The 25,971-nt window shown below is 44.3% G+C and overlaps 1 protein-coding gene across 1 annotated transcript; it reads left to right on the top strand.

Annotated features, from left to right (window-relative positions):
* The first annotated feature begins 9,758 nt into the window (after positions 1–9,758).
* Positions 9,759–25,698, top strand: tsu (40S ribosomal protein S12 homolog tsunagi). Its single transcript, XM_084594006.1, has 6 exons — positions 9,759–9,907; positions 14,792–14,851; positions 14,941–15,018; positions 18,173–18,309; positions 23,592–23,719; positions 25,586–25,698. The coding sequence occupies exons 1-6, from the start codon at positions 9,847–9,849 to the stop codon at positions 25,635–25,637; spliced, it is 516 nt and encodes a 171-aa protein (XP_084450132.1). The 5' UTR covers positions 9,759–9,846; the 3' UTR covers positions 25,638–25,698.
* The last annotated feature ends 273 nt before the right edge of the window (positions 25,699–25,971 follow it).

The raw sequence follows: 25,971 nt of genomic DNA, 5'->3' as shown, positions 1-25,971 counted from the left end.
CGGGGATCACCCACTGCTGGCAAGCCCACGGACTTTCAAGGGAGCGGCGCTCGTCTCGTATGGCGGCCACATCGTGACTCTTGAGGCGTCGGACTGCAACAGTGCCCGGTGAACAATTTGGTGTTTGTTTAGGTACTCTCTCGTGTTTCATCTGTTGTAAAGCCTCTACGTTATTGGATACCTGTGTAATTGCATGCTTTGCGTTTGTATTCTGTGAACCTCTCGTCTGTTGTATTTCAAGTGATCTTGTGTATTCCTTTGTATCGTCTCTTGCTGTGCATAAATTGTGCTTTGTTTGTTACTTCTGACTCCGATCCTTACTCTGGTTTGAACCGGCGACCGCTGGGCACCAAACGACCACCCCCTTCTGTCACTACAAGGTAGCTGAATTCCGGCTGAGCTTGCCACGCAGGTCGAGGGCATCTCCTTTGCGACCGGAACAGCTACCCCCACTCACTCTAAGGGTGTCTGGGAGTGTGCGCACCGTTAAGGGCGCATCGTTAATAATACCCCATAATTATTAACGGGTGACAATTATTCTGGCGTCCGCGACAGGATGTTTGGTGCATTCAAGCTCAGAGGACGGAGAACGAGTTGGAAGAGTTTACGAAGAGGTCGTAAACTGTGTAGCAGCAGAGCGATAGCGAGAGGTAGTGCCGCGCGGAAGCGTTTAGGCGAGGTTCGCTAAGCAGACTTAAGGCTACGCCCAAACAGTTCGTGCTTCAGAGATGAATCTGAAAGAGTTGATTGAGGCTGGCACCCAGCTGGGGTTGTCCGGTGCCGAACTGCGCAAATGGGTTAGCCAGAGAGAAAAAGAGGAAAAAGAGAGGGAAAAAGAAGAGAGAGAGAGAGAGAAGAAAAGGAACGAGAGAAGGCTCGAAAGGAGCGTGAAGAGGAATTTCAGCGAGAAAAGGAATTACTTACTATGAAACTTCAGCTCCAAAACTCAGGGAACAACAACGGTTTAACTGAAGTGCATAGCTCCAGTGAAGGACATAGCAGCTTGCGGATAGACGCAAGCAAATTGATCCCGAAATACGACGAGAGAAGAGACGATCTCGACGCGTTCCTCTTGCGTTTTGAAAGGGTCGCCATAAATGCAAATTGGACAGACAGTGAATGTGCTACCATCTTGAGCACTTGCCTTAGCGGCGAAGCATTAAGTGTGTTTGGAAGACTTCCTCCTGAGGATGCAGGCAGCTATAACAAAGTGAAAGCTGCATTACTTAAAAGGTTTAGATTTACGACGGATGGGTTTCGTGAGAAGTTTAGGACTGGAAAACCTATGGACGGTGAAACGGCAACACAGTATGTTGCGCGACTGAGTCATTATTTCGACCGCTGGACTGAACTTCCAAAAATTAAACTAGAGTACGGCGCACTTCGCGAACTCCTAATTAAGGAGCAATTCCTGGGCAGCTGTCACCCTGGTCTGTCGCTTTATTTAAAAGAAAGAAAAGCGGATAACCTGGAAGAAATGATGGAGCTCGCAGACCAGTATTTGGAAGCCCAGGGAGGCGAAAATTTGAGCAAAATTGTAAATTTGGAAACCCCTCGAAAGCCCGAATTCCGACAGACACAACCTATTGTAAAGTCACCCCCGAGGTGCTATCTCTGCGGACAACTAGGCCACATCGCACCTAACTGCCGTAAACTAGTAACCAACAATCCATCATCGTGTTGGAAATGCGGACAGAAGGGCCACAAAGCAATGTCGTGCCCCGGCGCTGACAAGGCAGCTCCGCAGGCGGCATGCGCGAGGACTCCGTCAGAGTCAGAATGTCGCCTGGAGGAAGAAGATGCCGATGGCTTTGTTGAGCTTAAGAACGTTGAGCTTTGTTGAGCTTAGAAAAGCAGCATGGAAAAGCCTCTCTTATAACCAGAGCCCAGTAAACTGGATAAACTACAAATTTTGTTCGGCGTCATTCAAAAGAGCCATAGCGCAGGCAAAGGACGAGTACAACGAAAATTTAAATAATTATTTGTCAAACCCTAAGCACAGGAAGGCTTTGTATCGTTTCATGGAACGAAATAGAAACTCGCACCTTTCACAGTCATTAAGTTCAGTAGTGTTGTCCCCACAGGAGGCAAAGGATGAGTTAGAACAAATTGCGCAAGGACTAGCATTACGTTTCCAGGAGCAGTGCAGAGTTCCCTTGCACGCTCCCATTTCCTGCTCAGAGTATGTTGAGGTTGATAGATCAGAACTACTATCTGTGATTTCTTCCATGAGAAACTCGGCTCCAGGTTGGGACGGGGTTACGGTAGGTATGGTCAAAATTTTAGCAAATGATTTCACTCAGGATCTCCTGGATCTGGTTAATGAATCATTAGAATCTGCATGGCTGCCTCACGTCTGGAAAGTGGCGAAAATTATATTGCTCTTGAAAGACCCTGGTAAAGGATTTCATGTTGAAAACATTCGGCCGATAGCTTTGACTTCGAATCTAGTAAAATTAATAGAAAGAATTGTGCATGGCCGCCTCTCAAAGCATATCTCAGAGGTTAATGCTTTGAGTTCTTCCCAAATAGGCTTCCGCAATGGATGCTCAATATGGTCTGCACATGTAGATTTAGAAAGTAGGATTCGCCTTGCAATGTACAACAAGGAGGTATCAGCGTTAGTGACGCTCGATATTGCTAAGGCCTATGACAGCATTGAACATTCCATTCTACTAAACAAGTTGTCATTATTACGTCCTCAGTTCTACATTTATGCGTGGATCAGGGAATTTTTGAAAGGACGAGAATTTTTTTGCACTGATGGCACATTAACCTCAGACACCTATGCACAGACAAGAGGGGTGCCTCAGGGTTCTGTGCTCTCCCCACTCCTTTTTAATATATTAATGTGCGATATTCCGGTTCATCCTGATGTCACTGTATATGTATATGCAGATGACATAGCATTCTTCGCCTCGGCAAAAGATATTCATGACCTATATCGTTCACTACAGGCTTACCTAAATGCACTTGAGGTCTGGTTTGACAAAATTAAATTGGTTTTAAATGTGTCCAAAAGTAGTGTGCTAGTTTTTAAAACCGTAACCCCCTTATATGTTTCGTTAAACTACCGCTCAGATGTCATACCTCAAGTGGAATCTGTGCGGTATTTAGGCATTACGTATGATGCTAGTATGGATTGGAGGCTTCACATCAAGTCTAATGCTCGGAAAGGTGAACGTGCCCTTGGTAGACTGACACGGATAAGTAACAGGAAATTTGGTATGCGTCGAGATACTCTTCTACTTTTGTACAAAGCCTATGTGAGACCGATTCTGGAATTTGGCTGCATTCTTTTTTCTGGGTGTCCAAAATATAAGCTGCATCCTTTGCTGCTTTTAGAAAGACGGGCGCTGCGCCTCTGCCTAGGGCTTCCACAGTCAGTCTCTACCACTGTTCTGTACTTGGAGGCCCGCATTCCGGACCTTAACTCCCGTTTCCACCTTCTAACTGTCAGATCATTCTTGCGATCATTTGAGACTACTCCCGGTGTGGCTATACCTATTTTTGTGTCAAACCCCGCCCTCTTTCTCACTCACCAGTGGCCAAGGGTCTGCAAGCCCCAGGTTGTTTATACGCAGAGCATTTTAACAAACATTGGTGTGGACCTTGCTTCTATATGTCCTATTGGTTGCTCAACGTCCTTTGTGGATATAAATTATGATTCTATATTTCCATCTAATGTGAAGCACTTGCCCTCAAATTTAATATCCAGTCTCCTATGTGAACACCTTGAAAAGTTCCCTGATCACGCTGTAATTGCCACTGATGCGTCTGTGATTGCGCACAAAGCTGCGATTGGAATTTTTTCGGAGTCTCTTTCCTGGAGTTTTTCGGTGCGTGTCCCGGATTACACACCGATATTTCTAGCAGAGTTTATGGCAATTGGGCTAGCGCTACTAAAAGTTCCCTGCAGTCAATCAAAAATAATTTTTCTATCAGACTCTCTTTCTGTTTTGTTGTCACTGGAGTCAGCACGGGATGCTCAGTTGATCCGCTCACTAAAGTATTTCATACCGGGGTGGGTGAAAGAAATACGCTTCATCTGGGTCCCCGGACACAGCGGTATTTTTCATAATGAAACTGCAGATTTCCTGGCTAAATCAGCTCTTGATGCATCTGTTTCTTGTACCATTCCTAATATCACCATTTTTGGAATGTCCCGTTTCCAACGATATCAATACCTAGCCGCTACATGCAATGATTCTTTGCTATCTACAGCCGAATACCAGCATCTCACATACTCATGGAAAGTTCGAGCATGCAAATCACGGCAGTGTGAGGTTACGATGACTCTTCTGAGATGCAGGATTCCTCGCTTAAATCTTTATTTATGTAGATGCGGGATCATCCCCACAAACCTTTGTGAGGCTTGCGGTGAAATTGAAAATATCGATCACTTCCTTCTCGCTTGCCGAAGGTTTTCATATCAGAGGAGGGTGTATTTAGAAAGTCCAATTGCACGCTTGGGATTTACGTTATCGGTCCCGCTTCTACTCTCCTTCGGTGCGAGTGCGAAAGGATTTGCGTTGCCTCAAATTTGTCAGTACTTACATAACTACATAACAGCTACGGACAGATTCCCCTGCTAATTGCATTCCAAATTTACAAAACTACAAATTTTTGCATCATATTTTTTCATTCAATAACTTTTGTGATCTAAAACCTTTTGTTTTTGTTTAGTTGTCAATTACTTTATTACACTAATTCAGTTTGTGTAGGACATTTGGCAGTCCACACTGAACCCTGGCCAATCCCCCTTCGTGGGTATGTGCCAAATATCAAGGAAGAAGAAGAAGAAGAAGAAGAAGAAGAACGGCAGGAAGGTCCGCGTGGTGCACGACCTAGAGGAGGAGGAAGCAGAGAAGGTGGTTAATCGGAAGAAGGACAAGAAGATCCGGTTGGTGAACGCCGTAGTACATGCACAACCTGGATCTGCGGTGAATCGGATGCCGGTTTCGAGGGGAAAGATAAAAGGAAAATCAGTTTCTGTGCTACGAGATAATGGTAGCAGTGCCGTAATCGTTAGACGCAGTTTGATTCAGGAGAATGATATGACTGGAGAGAAATACCCGGTGAGGCTGATTGACGGCTCAATTCAGCTACTACCTGAGGCAAAATTGAAAGTGCAGACGCCATATTATTCTGGAAAGCTGACAGCCCTGTGCATGGAACGCCCTATCTACGATTTGGTGTTGGGAAATATCAAGGGCGCAACATTTCCCGAGGATCCTGATCAAAGCTCCGCGCCTGTGCGCTGCAAGGAATCTAAAAAGAAAAAGGCAAGGCGAGGAAAGCAAGGCCATGAGAAGCCGGAAGAAAAGCCTCGAGACATGAATAAACAAAAGGAAGCCTCTCAGGAGGAAACCGAAAAGAAAGGGACGGCTCAGAAAATTAAGTCAGGAATGCCTAGACCGTCGTTGACGCAGGTAGCCCAAGTGTTTGTCCTACTTATGGGGGCGTTACTTGGGATATTTCACCTTCAGCGGAAGGAATACCGGTGCTTAGGAAAGAACACTATTACAGTGATTCTTTTTGTTGGTCTGTGCGCGTTGGCACAGGTTCCCGTGTATCCGTCGGCGCTACTGGCTGTAGGGGCAATTATCGGCACACATTGGTTGTGTGATTTGAAAGAGGATAAGTCCTGCCTCAGGGAATTTTCAGTAGCCCGATCGGAGAACACAGAAGCGTCTCAAATGCGAGAGACTAGAGCGAAGGCAGAATCCCTGGCGGACAGAGGCGTGTCACGCACTGATCGCGGGTTAGCATTACGCTCGGAAATTTAGGTTTGTGCGCTCCGCATTTGAAGAGCTGTGTGTTGTTGATTCTTATGTGTATCTGACGACAGTGTGGTGCTATGTTTGTGAACATCATGGCATTGATGTGTGAATTTTGTAATGTGTTATGGCAGTTGTGAAATTTGTGCAATGTGTTAATATGGATATTTGCCCCATATATTTGTGAGCGCATGCATGTGCGCGCGATGTTCGTGGTTGTTGTGAATATTGTGGGACAATATTCTTTAAGGGAGGGGCAGTGTCACGAAATCGGCGCCCATTTTCATCAAGCCGGTACGGCGCGAGGCCCGCACGGCGTCGCGTGGAAGGCATAGAAAGAAAAGCCCCCTTCCCCGCGCGGGAGAGCGCGTAGCTTTGTACGCGTTGCCGTCACCCTCTTTCCCATTGCCCGGGGAGGACGGTGGTTCATCGGACTGGAATCAGCCAGAAATTTCCAGCATGTTCTATGGGACCTGGCCAATGGCGACGCGCGGCTCGACGGGAGGAAGAGAGAGCGCTATAACCAGCGAAGCTAAGTGTGTGCGCGCGCTAGCTTTGGCGCGTGCTAACAAACAGACGCGGCGCGCCCTATTTAAAGAGACCGCGCCGCTTGATGAGTCAGTCAGTCAGTCAGTCAGTCAGTCAGTCAGTCAGTCAGTCGGTTCGTCAAGTGTTTTGCGACGTGCTCGCCTGTGTTTCGACTGGACTCCCGGGGATCACCCACTGCTGGCAAGCCCACGGACTTTCAAGGGAGCGGCGCTCGTCTCGTATGGCGGCCACATCGTGACTCTTGAGGCGTCGGACTGCAACAGTGCCCGGTGAACAATTTGGTGTTTGTTTAGGTACTCTCTCGTGTTTCATCTGTTGTAAAGCCTCTACGTTATTGGATACCTGTGTAATTGCATGCTTTGCGTTTGTATTCTGTGAACCTCTCGTCTGTTGTATTTCAAGTGATCTTGTGTATTCCTTTGTATCGTCTCTTGCTGTGCATAAATTGTGCTTTGTTTGTTACTTCTGACTCCGATCCTTACTCTGGTTTGAACCGGCGACCGCTGGGCACCAAACGACCACCCCCTTCTGTCACTACAAGGTAGCTGAATTCCGGCTGAGCTTGCCACGCAGGTCGAGGGCATCTCCTTTGCGACCGGAACAGCTACCCCCACTCACTCTAAGGGTGTCTGGGAGTGTGCGCACCGTTAAGGGCGCATCGTTAATAATACCCCCTAATTATTAACGGGTGACAACCACACTTGGGAGGAGGGGCGTTCGCCACAATTTCTTTTTGTATTTTTCTACATTTTTACTGTGTTTTTTACGCCCCCCATCCTCCTACCCCCTTCGTTTTCTGCTCGGCCTTTTCCAACGGCGCGCGCTTCTCTTGTCGTCTTCCGTTTCGCGTGTTTCTAGCCCAGAAATAAACGCCCAACGGGCGGCCAGGGTTCGTCCCTGTCTCTGCGTCTTGTGTCCTGTGGCTCTCGCATTGTTTGTGCTTCGCTACGTCGCTCGAGCTGGCTGAAACTGCTACCATTTCGCTGCGCAGGCCGCCTTTTTCAAGCGCGCGCCTTTCCCAGGCGGCCGCGCGTCTCCCTATCAAACTGTTCCGGCGCTCACTTGGGGCGCTGCCTGTTCGCCGCGAGTAGAGGGCAAGCATGGGTAGAGAGCATGGGTGCTGCGAGCATGGGTAGAGAGCAAGGGGGTGCTGGGAGAGCTGCAGAATGGCTTCCGGAAACAAAGGAGGTTAGAGGACAATCTGTTCTCATTGACACAGTGTATCGAGGTAGCAGAAAAGGAACACAGACCCCTATGGCTAGCTTTTCTAGATATCAAAGGAGCCTATGACAGTGTACTTCAAGAAGCCTTATGGAGTGTTCTGGATGTGTTAGGTGTGGAAAGCGGAGTAACTAATCTTTTAAAAGATATTTATAAGGATAACCAAGTGCTAAAAAAAGGTGTCGAAGCCTGTAGAGGTAAAGAAGGGGCTTAGACAAGGATGTCCCCTGTCACCTTTGTTGTTCATGCTGTACCTGCAAGGATTAGAGGCTAAACTAGAGGGGAGTGGACTCGGCTTCAACCTTTCTTTATTCAAGCAAGGAGAATTTATCCCACAGTCATTACCAGGACTAATGTATGCAGATGATATAGTACTGATGGCTGACAACAGGGTAGATTTGCAGGAGTTGATGGATATCTGCGGTACAGAGGGAGATAAGTTAGGTCTGCAGTTTAGCAAGGAAAAATCGGCAGTCATGATTTTTAATGATAATGAGACCGGCGAACATAGGATACAGGAGGACATGCTGGAAGTAGTGGATAAGTACAAGTATCTTGGGGTGTGGATAAATACTGGAGCTGAATACCTAACGGAGCATGAAAAATATGTGGCAGCTAAGGGAAGTAGAAACGCAGCCGTCATGAAAAACAGGGCGCTTTGGAATTACAATAGGTATGAAGTGGTGCGAGGGATTTGGAAAGGGGTGATGGTTCCTAGTCTGACTTTTGCCAACGCAGTCCTGTGTATGAGATCAGAGGTCCGAGCACGGTTGGAAATTAAACAGCGCGGAGTGGGTAGGCTTGCTTTGGGAGCTCATGGGAATACGCCAAACCAAGGTGTGCAGGGTGACCTGGGATGGTCTTCTTTTGAGAATAGGGAAGCTGGCAGCAAGATAGCGTTTGAGCAACGATTGAGAAAAATGGGAGAAAAGCGGTGGGCTAGGAAAGTCTTCAGCTACCTCTACATGAGGAATGTTGACACAAGATGGAGAAGGCGGACAAGAAAATTGGCAAGCAAATATTTGGACAGCAGTAGGGGGACCAGCCAGGAATTATCAATTAAGAAAAAGGTTAAGGAAACAGAGAGGGGTCTGTGGAAAACAGGGATGGAGACTAAATCAGCATTAGAAATGTACCGAACGTTCAAGCAGGAAATAGCCAAAGAAAACATTTACGATAATTCTAGGGGCAGCCCATTGTTGTTCGAGGCTAGGACAGGAGTATTGCGGACTAAGACGTACCGAGTCAAGTACCAAGAGATAGACACGCTGTGCAGGGTGTGTGGGGAGGATGAGGAAACGCCTGAACACTTAATAATTTCCTGTAAAGGGCTCCGCCCTATAGTTCAAGGCAATGGGCCAGATTTAGCCAAAGCATTGGGGTTTAAGGATAATGAAGGAAAAATAGACTTTAAAAGGGTAGAAATAACCAAACGAAGGTTAGCTGATTGGTGGCTGAAAGGAAGGCAAGAATAGGTCCACACTATATATTACTATTCACGGCTTGGTGGCCTGTGGCGCCGCCGCCCGATTCAAAGGGTTCAGCCTTATCCATCCATCCATCCATCCATCCGAGTGCTGCCTCCTGGGTTTCTGCACGGTTTTTTTTTTTTTTTTTTCTGATGAAGGCTTCTCCGCATCCGTAACAGTGGTAGTGAGCACATTTCCCTTTAGAGAAATGCTCGAACGTTTGAGAAACAAATCCTCCCGGCACCTGTTACACTAAATATTACATAATGCACATAGATCACTCGCTCACACTGGCAGCCCATTATAATCATTAGACTCCCTTTTCGTCTAGATGCTGAGCAAACTCGTAGTTTCTTACAAGAGGATTAAAATAGCTTCACTACAATCGCGGCGCTTCCTCCTAGTTCTTTTTTTTTTTCTTCCTCCATGACTAGAACAATCCAGACGTCCGTGCGGCGCCATTCATTTGGCGCAAATTGGTTTACAGGAAAGAAAAGTGCAGTATATTTGTCACAATGCTCTGCGGACATCTTAACCAAGTCGTACGGAAAATGAGGAAGGTGGAAATGAGGAAATGCCACTACAATTTTTGCTGCTCAATTTTTTCTCCTCACCGCAAACGATGGAAATATCCGACTTTTAACCTAATTAGGCAAGAATCTCAAACAAATTTGGTAACGACCAAACGTCACTGTACAAACGTGTCGTCGTCATGATGATGATGATAGTTTCTGGCTAACGCTAGCTGCCGCAGTGCCGTGCCGCGCGCGCTCGTCGCGGTTGTGGATTTGTTGTGGTTTTAGCGTCGAAGTCGGACTCGTGCAAAAATGGCGGACGTATTAGATCTTGATGGCGGAGAAGACTTCGAAGTTGATGAGGAAGGAGACCGTAAGTGTATTTTAGTATGTAATGACATTCTGTTTGTAATTCAACTACATGTGCCACCTTTCACTTCATTGCTCATTCAGCCGGAGTAGCTTGGCATCAACTCGCGGTCACTGCTGAGGTCTACACGGCTACTTTTTCCTTACTTTAGCGCGGTTGCGCTGTTTGTTACTTTTATTATTGGTTATTTCTGTCGAGTGGTTTTTAATTGTTGGTCACTGGTTGCTGTGTGTAAATTTGCCCCCCCCCCCCCCCCCCCCTTTTTTTTTTTTCTTAATGCGTCGATGCGCATTTCTTTCATGATGATCCCTCACTCCTGTTATGGATGGAAGTCGTCGGTGTCGTTGAGGTTAGCAATATTCGTTCATGTTGGTTTTGGTGTCTCCGAGTCCGTGTCGGCAGCAGTACTGGCGATGTCTCGCCAAGAAGCGCATTGCCATCTTTCAAGACATCTTGTTTTCGTCTAATCCAGCCGAACAGATCGCCTACAAGTTAACTTGTCTAAACTGTCAGATTATGTTAGACGTCTTGAAGCCCAGGTAGTGCTGAGCTAACGCTCCAGACGGTCTGGAAGACGCCATGATGACGTTCGGTAGAGATTTTCGTTAGTCAATGTAGGTTTCTTTTTGTGCTGCCTTATTAACTACTCAACAAATCCAGAGGGACTCATATCAGTACTGGTCGTAGGCAGACTGCTCCCGGGACTAGAATTTTGCAGGCCATGCATGTGGCTTCAGGCAGCAGTCTAGCAGCAGGTTATGGTTCAAATCAGTAGTCAAAGCTTGCAGCTTTTGGTGTTTATCCAATGGTGCCATGGAACGACGTTAAATGGTTTCCTTTAAAGGGGTATTTGCTTCTATGTATTTTGTATCATACAATACCTGTATAGTAGGTTTTAATCTGTGGATGCTGCAACCTATAGCCACAGGGGCTTTGAAAAACAGTGCAGAAAAACTAGATTTTCCAAAACATGGCTTCAGTATGGCTTGCCACGATGTTTTCGAATTATAGATTGGAGGTAGCATTAGCTGAGCTGTAACCCTGCAAGCCAGCTATTGTTAAGTACCAGCTTTAACTATCTCGCTTGTAGACAAGTAGATGTGCTTGACAAGCTAGTAACTAGATATTTTCAGATTGTGTTTACATTACCTGGGATGGCAGCAAACGGACACTCTGGAAGCTATTATCCAAGGAAACACAAATCAGAGGCAATTTGTGCTTTTCTTTTTTTTTGTGTCAAACTCTAACCGAATATACTAGCTGCAAAAAATTGAATGTCAACCAACACCATCCAAGCTGCAAGTGCTTCTTGGTTTACTACAAGCCTCAAGTGATGATGCAAATTAGGAGCAATTAAATATATTGAAACCGCAAATGAGACTGTAGAAGTGTAGAAGTTTCTGCAAGACGGTTGTATGTGCTGAGCTAGGCATAGCATATAAAGGTGAAAGTGTGAGGAAGACACACAAGTGCAAGTTTCGGCTTTATTGCATGGCTTTCAAACCGCTAATTTTGTGCAAAGCAACATGTCCCACGAGAAAAATTGGCAAATATCAGAAAATGCATGGCTGCCGGGTGCAATGTGCGAGTGGTGACATCACGTTTGAGCATGGACATGTAAGAAACTACTCGGAGCTTTATAACAGCTGTGGTTCGGCACTACATGCTCAAATATAGTGTCTTCACTTACACTGGCTACTGTAATAAACCCATTCAAGTGATTACCGTAATGCATTTTCTCTAGTTCCTATGTACAGATCACTAGATCAGGTTAACACATTTTGAGTTAAAAAAATTACGAGGAATTACGAGGGACTTTAGTGATTAAAGTAGTGAAAGGTGAAAGCCTGAGAAGTCTCATCTTGTCTAGCATTCCTGCCATCTACAATCCCACACTTGAATGCGCGCCAAGGAGTGCCATGTGACAGCCGCTGTAAAAGCGGGACACACTTTGTCCACGACAGTATGAGCCATTAAAGGCTTTCGCCTTAATATTGAGATACATGCTTCTTGATAGCCCCACCGCAGTGGTGCAGTGGTTAGGGTGCTAGACTGCTGTCACCAAGGATGTGGATCGAATCCCAGCTGCAGCATCTGCGTTTCGATGAAGGCGAAAAGCAAGACGCACGTGGGCTGTGCGATGTCAGTGCATGTTAAAGAACCCTTGGCGGTCGAAATTTCTGGAGCTCTCCACTATGGTGTCTGCCCTAACCCGAGTCATTTTGATACGTTAAACCCCATAAACCAAACTACATGCTTCTTAAGGCAGTACAGCAGGTCTACAGGTTAGTTCAAGACCATGTCTTGAAGAATATATTTTCAAAGTCAAAGTTTATTTCCCATCTAACACTACAGATGGAGGAATCGTAGAAAAAAGCTGCCCTTGGGCAGCTTGACGAGTCTACAATCCTAATTATTGGCAGGGCTATATTCAAGGCATCAATGCAAGTGCATAGAATAACACTAGCTGGAAAAGACATGGTTAAACTTAGTCAAGTCATTTTGTAGCCTAGTTGGGTGTCGTGAGTCTTCAGTTAATGCCATTGATGGTTATGGTATGCCACCATTATTGTGGGGCTGCGAAACCCAACACTAGGGAGAGACTGTTGCTCTCCGGCTGTTGTGCAGACATCATAGGAGATTAGCAATGAAATCAAACCTGATGGTGTCACTTGACGTTGCAGAATACTTATGAGAGCCTACTGCTGTTATGTTACCTTTCACATTTAACATGCTTGTATGTTGTGGTTCCAGGGAGATAGGGTGAAAGTGTTCATGCTAGAACACATGAAATCTGTTGTGGTGCCCAAGCGGTGGCATTGTGGTAGAGCATCCGCCTCGCATTCGGGAGGTACGGGGTTCGATCCCCAGTGCCGCCTGGTACTCACCAGTTTCCAATGGGTACAAGATTTCCCCCGTTGATTTCCCGATGTTGGTTGACTTTCGTGCTTTTTCGTGACTCAAGTTGATTTGGCGCCCTCTGCTATGGTGTTCCTTATCCCATGCACCTTGGGACAGTACTCACCGTTCAGGGCTAAAAAATGTGCCTTTAATTAATTTGTTTGCTTGTAGGCCACATGAGCAACATTCATAGCTAACCGCTGAGAATGCCAGTTTTTACAAGGCCCATGTGTTTTACAGATTAAGCACCATTAGTGTTTTTTCTAGTTTATACAGGGACTTGAATATTTGGGGGCTGGGATTTAAAAAATTCCTATGCAAAATCTACTAACCCATTCGAGCTGAAATAACGTTCACAAAGTAGCAAAATATAGTCTACGTTATCTAATAAGTGATTCAACATCGGTACTTGCCTAGATTTCTCGAAGTCGAGAAAAAACTGCTCTCGGCGGCGTGCACACTTTTCGCAGAAGAGAGTCAAAAAGCTATTTTAACATGGTGCGTCATCTGTCGGGCAGTGAGACAAGCTTCATCCCGGCCGTTGGCGCGCTTGCCTCGCTGCCCGAAAGATGACGCACCATGTTAAAATAGCTTTTCGACTCTCTTCTGCGAAAATTGTGCACGACGCCGAGAGCAGTTTTTTCTCGATTTCAAAAAATCTAGGCAAGTACTGATGTTGAATCACTTATCAGATAACGTAGACGATATTTTGCTACTTTGTGAACGTTATTTCAGCTCGAATGGTGTAGTAGATTTTGCATAGGAATGTTTTAAATGCCAGCCCCCAAATATTCAAAACCCTGTAGTGTGGGCAGAACTATAACTTTTGCAGTTATGCGTAAGGTACCGATTAGGCTGGTGCTCTGTTTTAGCACTTTTCAGTTCCTGATTAACTCCAATGAACTCTTGAGTTCAGGACAAATTATGCATAACTAGCTGTAGCAGTATTAAAGCTTGTTACCTCAGGAATCCTAGTGAAAAATGCTAGGATTAAACTAATTATAATCTTATGCATTATTCGGCTGCATAAATGGAAAGGGTACTCAATTAATTAAAAGAAAATTTTTTGGAACTCCAGAGACTGTCGGAAGTTTCATCTGGAAATATTATTAAGGAGACAAATTCTACATTTGCTACTATTATTAAGTGATTATCGATCTCCGCAGCGCCACGGAATCGCTCAAGCGAGTGGGGGAACAAAACGGGCGCAACGGCCGCGGCAGGACAGAGGCCGGCCAGCAAAGACCGTTAAAATGTGCGCCTTCCGCTTACAAGTTCTACATTTACTACTATTATTAAGTGATTGATTGTGATTGCCTAAAAAATGTTCACGGGTTAGCAGCATGTCTTCATATTTCTTGATGTTATGTGACATGCATGCAAGGGCCCTGTTGTAGGATCGTAATGGTTAGGGCGCTCGGCTGCTGTGCACAAGGACGCGGTATCGAATCTGAGCCACGGTGGGCGCTTTTCAATGGAGGCGAAAAGCAAGGCACCTGTGCGCTGTGCAATGTCAATGCACACTGAAGAACCCCATATGGTTGAAGTTTCTGGAGCTTTCTACTATGGCATCTCTCATAGCCTGATTCGCTATGGGACGTTAAACCCCATAGACCAAACTAAACCAGCATGCATGCTAGGAACTTAAGTGCATTTCTTGTGTGCTTTTAATGCATTTCGTATTATATGTGGTTCCATTTTGTTTTACACGGAGTGTGGCAAAAGGTTGTTTTCTTGTCTAATTGGCTTATCGCCACCTGCTCTGGCCTGCACTGCAGTAGTTTTCCATTTTGCACCGTCCTAATGTCTGTCATATCATGTACAACCCCCAAATAGATGATGCCAAGTGCAGACACATGCTCAAAGCTGTTTAAAAATATATGGTGCATAGTTCTGCAGAGAATGCAGTTTTTCTTTTCTTTTTTTGCATTCATAATAAGTGCACTGTGCTCATGGTACTCATTCTTTCGGTGAACACTGTTTCAGAGAGTGTCCAGAAACTCAAAGAACGGGCACGTAAAAGGAAAGGACGTGGTTTTGGGTCAGGTAGGTATTATTTACAAACCTCTTCTTTGCATGTAACATTAGTTCTCACTTCTAACTTTCTGGGTTTGTCCACCTGCTGTGCTTTATAGAAGGCACCGCGAGAGAAGAAATCAAGGAATATGAAGCCATGGACGTTGATGAAAACGACGAGCCAGGCCCACAGAGGTGTAAGTGTTTGCAAGAAAAGAATTTTCAGGGTTTCCTCAAGTTGTGCATGCTCATTAGGTATTACCACAACCGTGAGAAAGACTGTGGCAGTTTCTGCTACTTGTTGCTGTTCATTCTATTTGTGTGCTGTGTCCTCCGGGACAAAATCAGTTTCGAACCACCTGTAAAGGTGGTTCGAGATTCAGTTTGACCATCATTTGGAACTTGCAGAGTTCGACGATGAGTTGTGACCGCATGAGAGGGTGTTGAAACTTTAGAGAAGTTCAGTGATGAGCTGACCCCAGGCAGAGGGCAGCTCAACCCTGCGAGAGGGGAGCAGATTCGAGACTTGAAGCAGTCGTCGAGTTGTTGACAGGTCTTTTGGTGCCGTGTAAGCAAAATAAAAGAAGGGCCACATAATTGGCTTTTGCCGCGCGAGGCGGACCTACTGTTGTCCGATGGCGGAATGGATCCCTGTCCCTTCGGCGCAACTATTCGGGACCTATGACCCATTTCCCTCTAACATGATAGTGGTAAAGGCCTTGTTCTATAAAAAAAATTTGGCATTGTTGACTTTGCAGACAAAAAAAAAATCATGGGCATGCCTCTGGCAGCTGAATGTCTGCAGGTGACATGGCCAGGCACTGATTGGTCAGAGGCCAGTTCAGTCAATTCAATTGATTGGCCAACTCAGGCTTTTCCTTTGAGATGGAAGTCAAACTTCCTGGGACCGTTGGATCCTGAGACAGACACGTTACTCTTAGGTCACGCAGGTACATTCATAGAGCTTGGTTAAAGTGGTCTTTGTGTCTGTGTCAGGCGGTCTTTCATATAATGTTGGAGCTTGCAATAATGCTGATTTGTTTTTGTGATATAGTAGAGGTAAAAATCAAGGGATTAGTGATTAAGCCAGTTATAGAACCTTGGGGAGACTTCATTCTGCCATTGTGCGTTTAGTTCTGTCACTACATGCAGCTAGTGGTGCTGCTGTATAACAGTGCCTTGTCAATTGTGCATCTTCAGTAGGTTTGAATAACTACATTTACTATGCCTTAAGGCCGTTTCACATGATGCGATTCTTGCTGCAGCAGAGTGCGATTTCAGCTGCACAGCGACAGAAGGGCACGCCGCTTTCGTCGCAGAGTGGCTGCGACAGACTTCCAACGAGTTGGTCGCGCACTGCACTGTCGCAGCGATTGTTGCGAACGAGACGGCCGCCAGCCAATGGAATTCAGCCTGATGTGACTGTTGTACGTAGTTGCGTATAAAACAGAGAAGTAAAAAATGTCTATTTTGCATAAAGTACTTTATATTCTTATAAAAGGACATAGATTAGCACAACGTTTAATCTTACGCGTGTTCTACCTTTATTGTTGGTGAAATATAATGGTGCCGCCGCTCGTACCGCACCGGCAGAAATTGCTGGTGCCGCAAGCATGTGCATGTGAAAGGGCTGTTGCGATTTGCGCCGCAACGATACTGCGACGACCGAAATACGTGTCGCATCATGTGAAACAGCCTTTAGTTGAAACAGAGTATTAAATATTTCATTGAGGGATAGACTTTTATGTTCTCTCGGTCTGCTAATGGGTCACCGAGTGTAGTGATACTTGCATAGCAGATCACTTCAATAGTTCTCTGTTTTATTTTTTTTTTTTCTTGTGCTTGTATTCTGTTTAGCATTGCAATTCCAAATGAAGGTTATGTATCCAAGCTTAGGCCTGATGATGGCCGTATAAGTTGGTTTGTATGTGTTTCACCTGGGGTTTACTTTTGAGGAACAGCTGGTACTTCTCCGAGAGTGACCATATGTTAGGTACGTTAGAAAAACAGCTAGTTATCGGATTCAGAAGGCCTGTGCTCCCAAGGTTTCAACTTAGTTTCCTATGTGAAACAAGGTCAAATTATGTATTAGAATCCAAAAAAATGGCATTGGCCTGGCCTGACTTATTAGGGGCAGAGGCAAAAATATGAAATATTGAGATAGATGGCTTGAAAAAAAAAAACCAGACAAACAAAAGGAGTGCGCTCAAAAACTGTGCACACATGGAGAAATTATTTTGTAGTTGTCATAAGCAGATTTGTTGTATGCTTGGCAACGTAGTGTAGACGGCATTGTGGGATGGTTTGTGGGTAGACCAGAGTTAGATTTCTAGAGCCTCATCAGCATGTATGTTGCTTACTATGCTTATGTCTCATGGTTGGCAGTGGACTAGCAATGCCACTGAACCTGTACACAGTGTGGCTATTCATGGCAGGGGCTCGCTGTGATGGTACGGTGGTTAGGGCGCCTGACCCTTGTGCCTAAGGTTGCGAGATTGAACCCCAGCCATGGCGGCCGCTTTTCAATGGAGGCGAAGAGCTATGCGCCCGGTGCTGTGTGATATGAATGCACATTTCCAGAGCCCTACATTACGGCGTCTCTCATAGCCTGAGCTGCTTTGGGCCAAAAAACCTCTAAACCAAATCAAACCATTTATGGCATGATGGTTAAAACCTGCTGATTTGGTTAATGCAAGGCAATGAGACTGTTGCATTTGCGTTGATGGCTGAGCAGTGAAACACATGCAATATGAGAGTTACTGATTTGCAGTTTTTCTCTCGTCTGGTATTGAATGGTTTTGAACTAATATGCCTTGTAGTTTCCATCACCAGTGAACACCGAGTTGAGGTGCAGTCAGTATGTGTGTTTGCTGAAGTTGGGATATGTGGAAAGCTATTGCCTCCAAAGGTGGAAAAAAAAAAATCCTGTGAAGAATGTTGTGAAAGTAGTGAAGCGTGACATAATTTCAAGAACGCAATTGGTTATTGTAATTTTCTGCAGCAGTCTTGCATAGCATTGCGTACAGTTAAACATTTCTGAGAGCTGCTCTTGAAGCTGTAGAGGCAGTGCAGCATACAATTTTTTTTGCTGTCACTTCAGTGGTGTTTGTTAAGTTAAGGTAGGCTGACCACAGAATAAAGTAGTGTTCAAATGACTCGGCAGCAAGGCACAAGACTTGTGTGGAATACCTGCACAAGTGGTGTACAGTGGTTCTATAATTAGTAACAAGGGAACTGAAGAGCATTACATTAGCTATCGGTGTACACCATTCATTAAGCATCCCATTTGCAGAGGCTGCCATTAATTGTGACTCACTGTGTTGTGCTGTTTATGTCTTTGGAACATTGCAGCGGTTGAAGGCTGGATTCTGTTTGTGACTGGGGTACATGAAGAAGCGCAGGAGGATGACATTTATGAGAAGTTTGCAGAGTATGGTGAGATAAAGAACCTTCACCTGAATCTGGATCGGAGGACAGGGTTCCTCAAGGTATGCCAGCATTTTGTTGAAATTTTCTTCCCGCATTAAGGGTGTTGGCTGCTTCCATTCTTTTCTTAATGCTGAGCGGCATGTCAATTCTCAGTTTTTTTTTTTCTACAAGCTGATTGGCATAGAAGCTGCATGCATTTTGACATATTCATAAAACTACTGTAGATTGGTGGGCCTTTCCAAGCTTGTGTGTTAGTTTTCATAGCTCGGTCCTTATGTTGATTTGTCAGTGTGTTTTCATTATGGCTCGTAGTGGGCAGATGCTTGTAAAAAGTTTTGTATCTAGCTCTGTTTACAAGGAAGTGCTTTATGTACGTTCACACACTGTCAGCTTCAAAATAATCGCTTTACACAGCATTGCAGCACTTGTAGTGATCCTGCCACTGCCGGAATCTGTCCTCAGTCTTGTTTTTGAAATGCATTAAGCGTCTTCTATGAGTCATGTTGGAATTTAGACCCGCATATGTCTGAAAGTGATGACAAAAATGACTTTTTTGCATATATACTCTATTGTAGAGTGTTCTGGCTTCCGTACCTATGGTGAATACTTTTGTCTGCAGTCACAGCCATGGTGAGGCAAACAAGGTGCATGCTGGGCTACACTGAAAAGGTGGCAGAACTGGCTTGTGGAGTGTCATCTGTGGGCTGAGCCCAGCTGAGTCCATAGCTGCGTGCTGTTCAGAACGATGATTGCCTTGTCACAAATCTCAATTTTTTGTTTGAAGGCATTTTGCCATTTTGGCACCAATCCATGCTTCCATCCACATGGCATTCCATGCGGATGCACGCTGGTCACATGCAGTTGTGTTCGCTTTTTTATGAGATCAGGCCTCCTGATGTGTGACACCATATGCAAAAAAGCTTCATCTCTATGGCATGCTGAAAGAATCCACAGAGACATTTGTCATTACAGAGAAGTCCCGTTTCCAACACTCCTTGAGGGGATTATGCTCCAGAATGAAACAGTTTCTTTAATATTAGAGCCATGTGGCTGAAAATTTTATATTTGGTTAATTTTAGGAGTTGTTTTCAAATCTGATGTTAATTTCTGCCTATATAGTTTAGTTGAACTTTTATAAGTCATTAATTTGAAATATAAGGGTGTATTTGTGCACCTTTTTGACGCCAGTATAAATATCACAAAGCAGTGAGCAATGCCATTTCCTTCATGAAGTGCACTCTGCACAGTGAGAATAAAGTGTTCTATATATAAATTTTTAAAGATTAAAAAAAAATATATTATAATGTAAGTTGCATTTTCTTGTTGGAATTAGTGCTTTTGCAAATTTATATCTAGTTCACAACAACAAATTGCAATCTGAAATAGCATAGCTGTATTTTGGAAACACTAAAAAAGGTCCATAAAAAATTTGATAATGATACAACACTGGCAGGTGAAGTAATGTCCTGCACAAGCAGTAAGGTTGGTTGAAAATAAGTGTTATAAATTTTCAACTAACATTTAAAGAATGAGCATGATGCTTTTTTAAAACAAATTTAGGAAGATGCAGCTTTAGGAGCTCTAAAGTACCACATTTCCTTATAATTCTCCTGCAGCGTATGTAGGTCACTTGCATTGCCTCCGTAATGCGTCCTTAGTGCTAGCTTTCTTCGTCATGTGGCAACAATGAGACTTGGCTTCAGCAGTTTCTTTAGTAGACATCTTTGAGACTCACAGACTGTCACCCGCATTACTTAGTAAACTCGATTCTCGGGGAGTAGGATACCTAGCTTCTCCAAAACTTCATCAGAGCCTGTGTGTCCCTGAATGAACCACAGCGCAGCAACCCGACAACACGCAGCATAGCAGCTTTTAGCCAATGAAGGCGGCAGTTTGGAGAGTGGTGGTGCAGCTTTTCGAACAGAAACAAACTTGTTCCTAATATCTTTTTGAAAAGTGCTGGAGGACTCGCAATATGCAAAAAGCTCTTTCTACCTGCCTGCAACGCCACAAAAGTGGTAGAGGTTGTGTTTGAAATTCGTAGCAGTCATAAAAGCAGCTCAGTTCTGCCCATTGATGCATCACCTCGCATGCTGACATAGCAGATATTTATCACTTCTCTTCTACATTTGAGGCTAGAGTTCGTAGACATGAAAGAAGAAGGGGTAAAGATAATAAAACAAGCAAAAACAAAACACAATTTTTTAAAATGAAAATTGCTCACGTGCGTCTCACACTGGTGACAGCTCTGTCACAATTTTTATGTTGACAAAAGCCGATATTACAGCATTCCGTGACTTTTTTATCGCATATCTGGTAGCAAAAGACACATTTATTGGTGACATATTTCAATTCGGTTTTTCGAAAAGGATTTTTCTTATCGTAGTGATTAAGTTGAGGTTTGCCGTATGGTGGCATAGGGGAAAATGATGCAAAGCAGGACTTCAATAACACATCTCAGGCTAGTTGGTTCATCAGCAGAACAGTGCAAGCTAGACAAAGCACATGTCTTGTCTTCTTTGCAAAGCAGGACGTAAGAGTGGACCCCATGCTTGCCGGTGCACAACTAGCAGTGAGGCCTAGCAGCAGCTGAAATTAGAGCTACCCGGAGCCATCGCTTCATTTGCATCAGCCATAGATCCTGTTTTTGGCCTCCACAGAGTGTGTGATACATTTTAGGGCAGAGGCGGCTCGATTAGAAGGATATCAAGAATATCCAAGCGCTGATGACGTGGCACTGTCGGCAGCAAGCTAAGCTGCGAGAGTCGCCACTTACACTACGAAGCCACTGTTGCAACTGGCGGGTGAAGACTGCTGCATACGTGTGCTGTTAAACAGCAGTAACGGGTGAACCGTGCATTGTGGTAGAAAAGAAAAAAACAGCACGGGGCCTGTTTTGCACAACTTTACCCGTTTGCTTTGCTCTTATGTTTCTTAATATGAAACAACCCAGCTGCCCTTTGTTCAATGCTTCTTTAGATGTCTACACCATACGTGGCTTACTGCTGTGCGGGGCACTTGTGACATTAAAGTGTGCATTATGCCACAAATTGATGTGCCAGATAACTGTTTGTGTAGTGATTAACCCATTCGTGTAAGGCTCCGAAAGGCTGAGGCTCAAATTCTGTGCGGGGCTGGGTTTTTTTATTTTTTTTAATAAAAACTGCGGTAGCCTAAAGTTTAAAACTTTTTCCAGTCTTCCTTTTCTCTCCTAGCAACTAGGGCCAGCAAAGAATGCTGGGCCAGTCTGTGCAACAGCTCCACCAGGGCTGGTTCTTCCTGCAATAAACCAATATACCTAGTAGTGTATAAATTTCATACCAGATTTTTCAGTAGGGAAGCGCTCGCCATGGCGTGGACTTGGTTCGAGAATTGACTTCTGCTGCTTCACACTTGTTAACCAAGGCACGCAAAAACGAAACGACATAGTCATGCAAAGTAAACACCTGCGAAGCACCCAAGCCAAAACATACTGAAATAAAACCTGGCACTTGTGACACTGCCAAGCGCAGGTTTTCTTTGCCTTCCAACATTTAGGCTGTCTTTTTGTGGTGTCTCTGCATGATAAAAGTGTACAAGCAGTTTCAAAGGACAAAGGGAAAGTTACTTTACCATTTAGGGATGTAACCATCATGCACATTATTAGCCTCCGGATATCCCTGCCAAGCCATGGCGCTAATGTTTGCGGGAAGCAGCTATGGCGGTGTTGCATGGAGTTCTGTTCTCTTTCTTCTTCACTCTACCTTATATGCACTTTGTTTTGTAAAGGAACTGTATTTTTGCAATTAGGAGATCAACTTCTTTTTATCTTCAGTGGCCGTTAGTACATGAATGGAAGCATTTTTTGGAACAGCAAAAATTTCCATTGCTTTAGAGTTCTTGTTTTAAAAGATGGTGGCTTTTGCACAGGGTTTCTTCTAAGTAAATTTTACTATTGTGCAGATGAATTTTGGCATTGTTGGGAGGCTCTTGATAATTCTCACTTTTCTATTTTGTTTTCTGCTCTAAGTTCGATCGGATATTCTTCATTATAAAAATTATCCCCTATATCGCAATCTTCAGTGCTGAAAGTAAAGCTGGCTGCAAATGCAAGTCAATGCACACCCCTTCTCCTCTTCCTCAGGATGGCGATGTGACTCGCTTGCCAAACTGACCTGAACCTCATTTCAAATTGGTGTAATCAATGGCAAATCACGCTGAACTAAATGCATGGTTATCTCTTTCACTCGCAAACATACTACATAATTTCTCGTATACCATTGACGGTACTGTAGTGTCTCGGGCATCGGCTTATAAGTATTTATAGGTTTTACTGCCCCATAAGTTCTTTTTCTCCTCGTTACTAATATATTATGGTTTGGTTTCTTGTGCAGTTTCAACAATTCGCACTTTTTATATCTACTGCTTATTCTTAGATGTCTATTGAGCTCATGCGATGCAAACTTCCCACTCGTTATGTACCCTTTACTAAACTGTTGCTCACGGCGATGTATGTCTTGTTATATTTGCCCCGTATAATCATATTTGTTTTTACTCTTTGCCTTGTACTGCGCATTGTATTTACCTAATTGTTCTTATTTTACTTCGTTATTTTGCCTACCTTACTTAATGCCTTTTTGGGCCCTGTAAGGTATTTTGAATAAATAAATAAAATACACCTCAAAGCAGTGGAGGAAATTGATAGTCAAAGTGGCTCCCCATCCTGCCGTCCTTGTTCGCTCGAGGCCAGCTGACTGTCAGTTAACCAAATTATCAGTGGTCCTGCAGCTTCGAATTCTGGAACGGTGCATGCTCCAGAGGCTATCAAAAGTTTTCTCGTGTGCTGTCTACCACTCACAAGAGATGGTGACCTCTGATGCAAGTGAGCGGGATAAATGGTGCAGATTTTGATTTTTCATGGTGGAACCAATTTGTGCATAAATTGTTCATTTATTTTTGACACATGATGCCCCATGCACTTTTCCCAAGGATGTGCTCCACCATAAGGCACACAATACCTGTACTCTGCCAAAACTGCCCTTAGATTCTGAAAATAGCCAGGCTCCATGTATAGGTTAATTTCAGTGGTCATTAAAAATATTACTTAAAACGTGGCGGAATACAGTAACTGCAGGGTATGTCCAGACTTGTTCTGCATAAGGTTTGACATTATTCTATGCCCATATGCATCTGTACACATTATTCTATACATTCAACTTGAGTTCAGTATGTTGTTTTGTTTTGTATGGCTTCTGTTGCAAATTGCCATTGCAGGTGGTAGTTTCAGAGTTCGTTTTTATTAATACTTGCTGTTTGTTGGACCTTTCTTCTGAAGTAACCGTACATTCTTTCTTTGACTTAGGGTTACGCCCTTGTGGAGTACGAGACATTCAAGGAGGCCCAAGCAGCCATAGATGCTTTGAATGGTGCAAAGATTTTGGACCAGGTCATCAACGTGGACTGGTGTTTTGTCAAAGGGCCAACAAAAAAGTAAGCATCTCCTTCAATTCTATACTAAGTACATGCAAACAGAACTTGAGCCTACTCTTGGGACTGCTTTAACGATGTGCAGATCTGTTCCAAAATTTGCTAGACAGGATAATTGTATAAGGTGCGCGATACAAAACAGATTAATTTTTCTTTAATGTGTTGCATCTCTTGTGTCTCGATTACTGCTCTGTTCATGCAAACTGCTTCCCTTCCTCAAAGCCCACTCCAGTTCATCTGAGACTCTGGTGGTAAATTCTTGGCATTTTCTTTAGCAGCCAGAGATACAGGGTCTGACTTGAAGGTGATGAGACAAGTCGTGACGTTTGGCATTTATGAGCGTGATTGGGAAACTGGTTTCAAGGTATGGTGGGGAACCTTCAGCATCACAATGCGGCGAGTTCAGTTTGCTTCGAGCAGGCGAAGGAAGTGGCAGTGCTTTAATGTGCACCCCTGTTTAATAGCAGTGCCGAGGAAATTGGAGCAAACGTTGGAGCAGAGGTACATGGTGAAGTTTTGCAATAAAGTGGGGAAATCGTCTACTTATGCACTTGTCATGATAAAGACAGCATATGGCAATGATGCAATATACTGATTGCGACTGTTTGAATGGCTGGCACAAGGCATTTACAGACAGCCGTGAAGACATCCAGCCCAGCAACGATCCGGGCGCCTGTTGACAACAGCTGTGGACGCCGATAATGATTGTGTACATGTTTGAGTGAAGTGAAAACTAATTGGCATTTAAATGTTCTTATGAATGTAGAACCTATAAACGCCGAGTAGTTTTCACTAAAACACGCACACAATCATTATCAGCGTCCGTAGCCATCGTCGACAGGTGCCCGAACCGTTGCTGGGTTGTTTTCATGGCTGTCAGTAAATGCTTTGTGCCATTCGAACAGTTGCAGTCAGTACATTGCATCATTGCCATATGCTGTCTTGATCATGACGAGTACCTTGGTAGATGACTTCCCCAGTTCATTGCAAACCTTCACTGCATATAGCTGTTGCAACGTTTGCTCCAGTTTCCTCGATGCAGCCATGAAACAGGGTACAAAGCCAACTGAACTCGTCGCATTGTGACGCTAAGTGTTCCCCACTGTCCCTTGAAACTGGTTTCTCAAACGTGCTCATAACTGCCCAACACTACGACTCGTTTCATTACTCTCAGGACAGACCCTGTATACTGCTGGAAATAGGTAATGCCTGCTGGTGAGCTCATTTATTACAGTGTCAGCTGTAGTCTTTCCTGCCCTCAGAGTTTATGGTCTGCTTGTCTCTCAGCGTGGCAGTGCATGTGTATGTGAAAGTAAGGCGTCTGCCCTTTCGAATTATCCTGTGAAAAAAGCATGGGCACCCGTTGGTAAAAATGATCTCCCACATACAAGCCTTTGTCCACCACCCTCCAGAACCCTACACCCATCTACCTCCCTGAACTTACACAAACCCACATAGCACCTGAAAGAAAATCGACAGCAAAATCAGATTCTGCAACGCAATGTGGGAAGGTGACCAGTGTAGAACTGAAATGTACAGGTGTTTTTGAAAGTAAATAGAAGATGAGTCGAAAGTAAATAGAATGTGATTCTGTCAAAAGCATTGAACTGCTCCGAATCTCAAGCACAGTGGTTGAGATTTATTGGTTCACTGTGTAAATCTTACAATTAGAGTGTACTATATGTTTATTCAAGGATGCATAGAATGAGGGGGATTTACCTTTCATTTACTTTTTACGACACCTATACAACCTACACCGCTTACGCAAATGTGTTGCATCGCATCATTACAATGTTTCGTGCATTGTTGTTGTCTGCAGGGCTGTGTCTACTGTGGCATGCCCTTGATTGCTGCAATGTTTTGTTGCAGGAAAAGAAGCCATCGTCGAAGAGACCGGTCTTCTGACAGGAGGCGCCGTTGATTCATGTCCAAAGACCATTTCATATGCATCTTCTCCTCAATAAAACATGGTTATGTGTGCAGTTTTTTGGTGAGCTTATTTTGTCTCATGAGCCCTATATTTAATTAAAAAGGAAGTGCCCAAAAGGACTTGTTCAATTACAGTGAAAACTTAAAAAATCCCGCCTTATAGTACTGATAGAATCCGATGTGGTGTTAAGGTGTACACAAGGCATTGAATCATGTTAGCGAAAAAAAAAAAAAAAAAAATTCTCATAAAACCCAATGAAATGACATTTGGTGGTGAAAGTTTCGTACGAATATAGTATATCCTCACTATGCAACAACTTGTTAAA

This window comes from Amblyomma maculatum, chromosome 2 (assembly GCF_055883805.1).
Source record: "Amblyomma maculatum isolate TAMU_Amacu chromosome 2, ASM5588380v1, whole genome shotgun sequence".
In the NCBI taxonomy this organism is placed as follows: Eukaryota; Metazoa; Arthropoda; class Arachnida; order Ixodida; family Ixodidae; genus Amblyomma; species Amblyomma maculatum.
The sequence above is the reverse complement of the archived record's forward strand: the minus strand, read 5'-3'. Positions and strand labels throughout refer to the sequence as shown.

Coding starts and splice junctions, on each gene's coding strand:
- tsu (XM_084594006.1), top strand. CDS start 9,847: ATGGCGGACGTATTAGATCTTGATGGCGGAGAAGACTTCGAAGTTGAT. Junction 18,310..23,591: donor GGAGGACAGGGTTCCTCAAG/GTATGCCAGCAT, acceptor TCTTTGACTTAG/GGTTACGCCCTTGTGGAGTA. Junction 23,720..25,585: donor GTCAAAGGGCCAACAAAAAA/GTAAGCATCTCC, acceptor GTTTTGTTGCAG/GAAAAGAAGCCATCGTCGAA.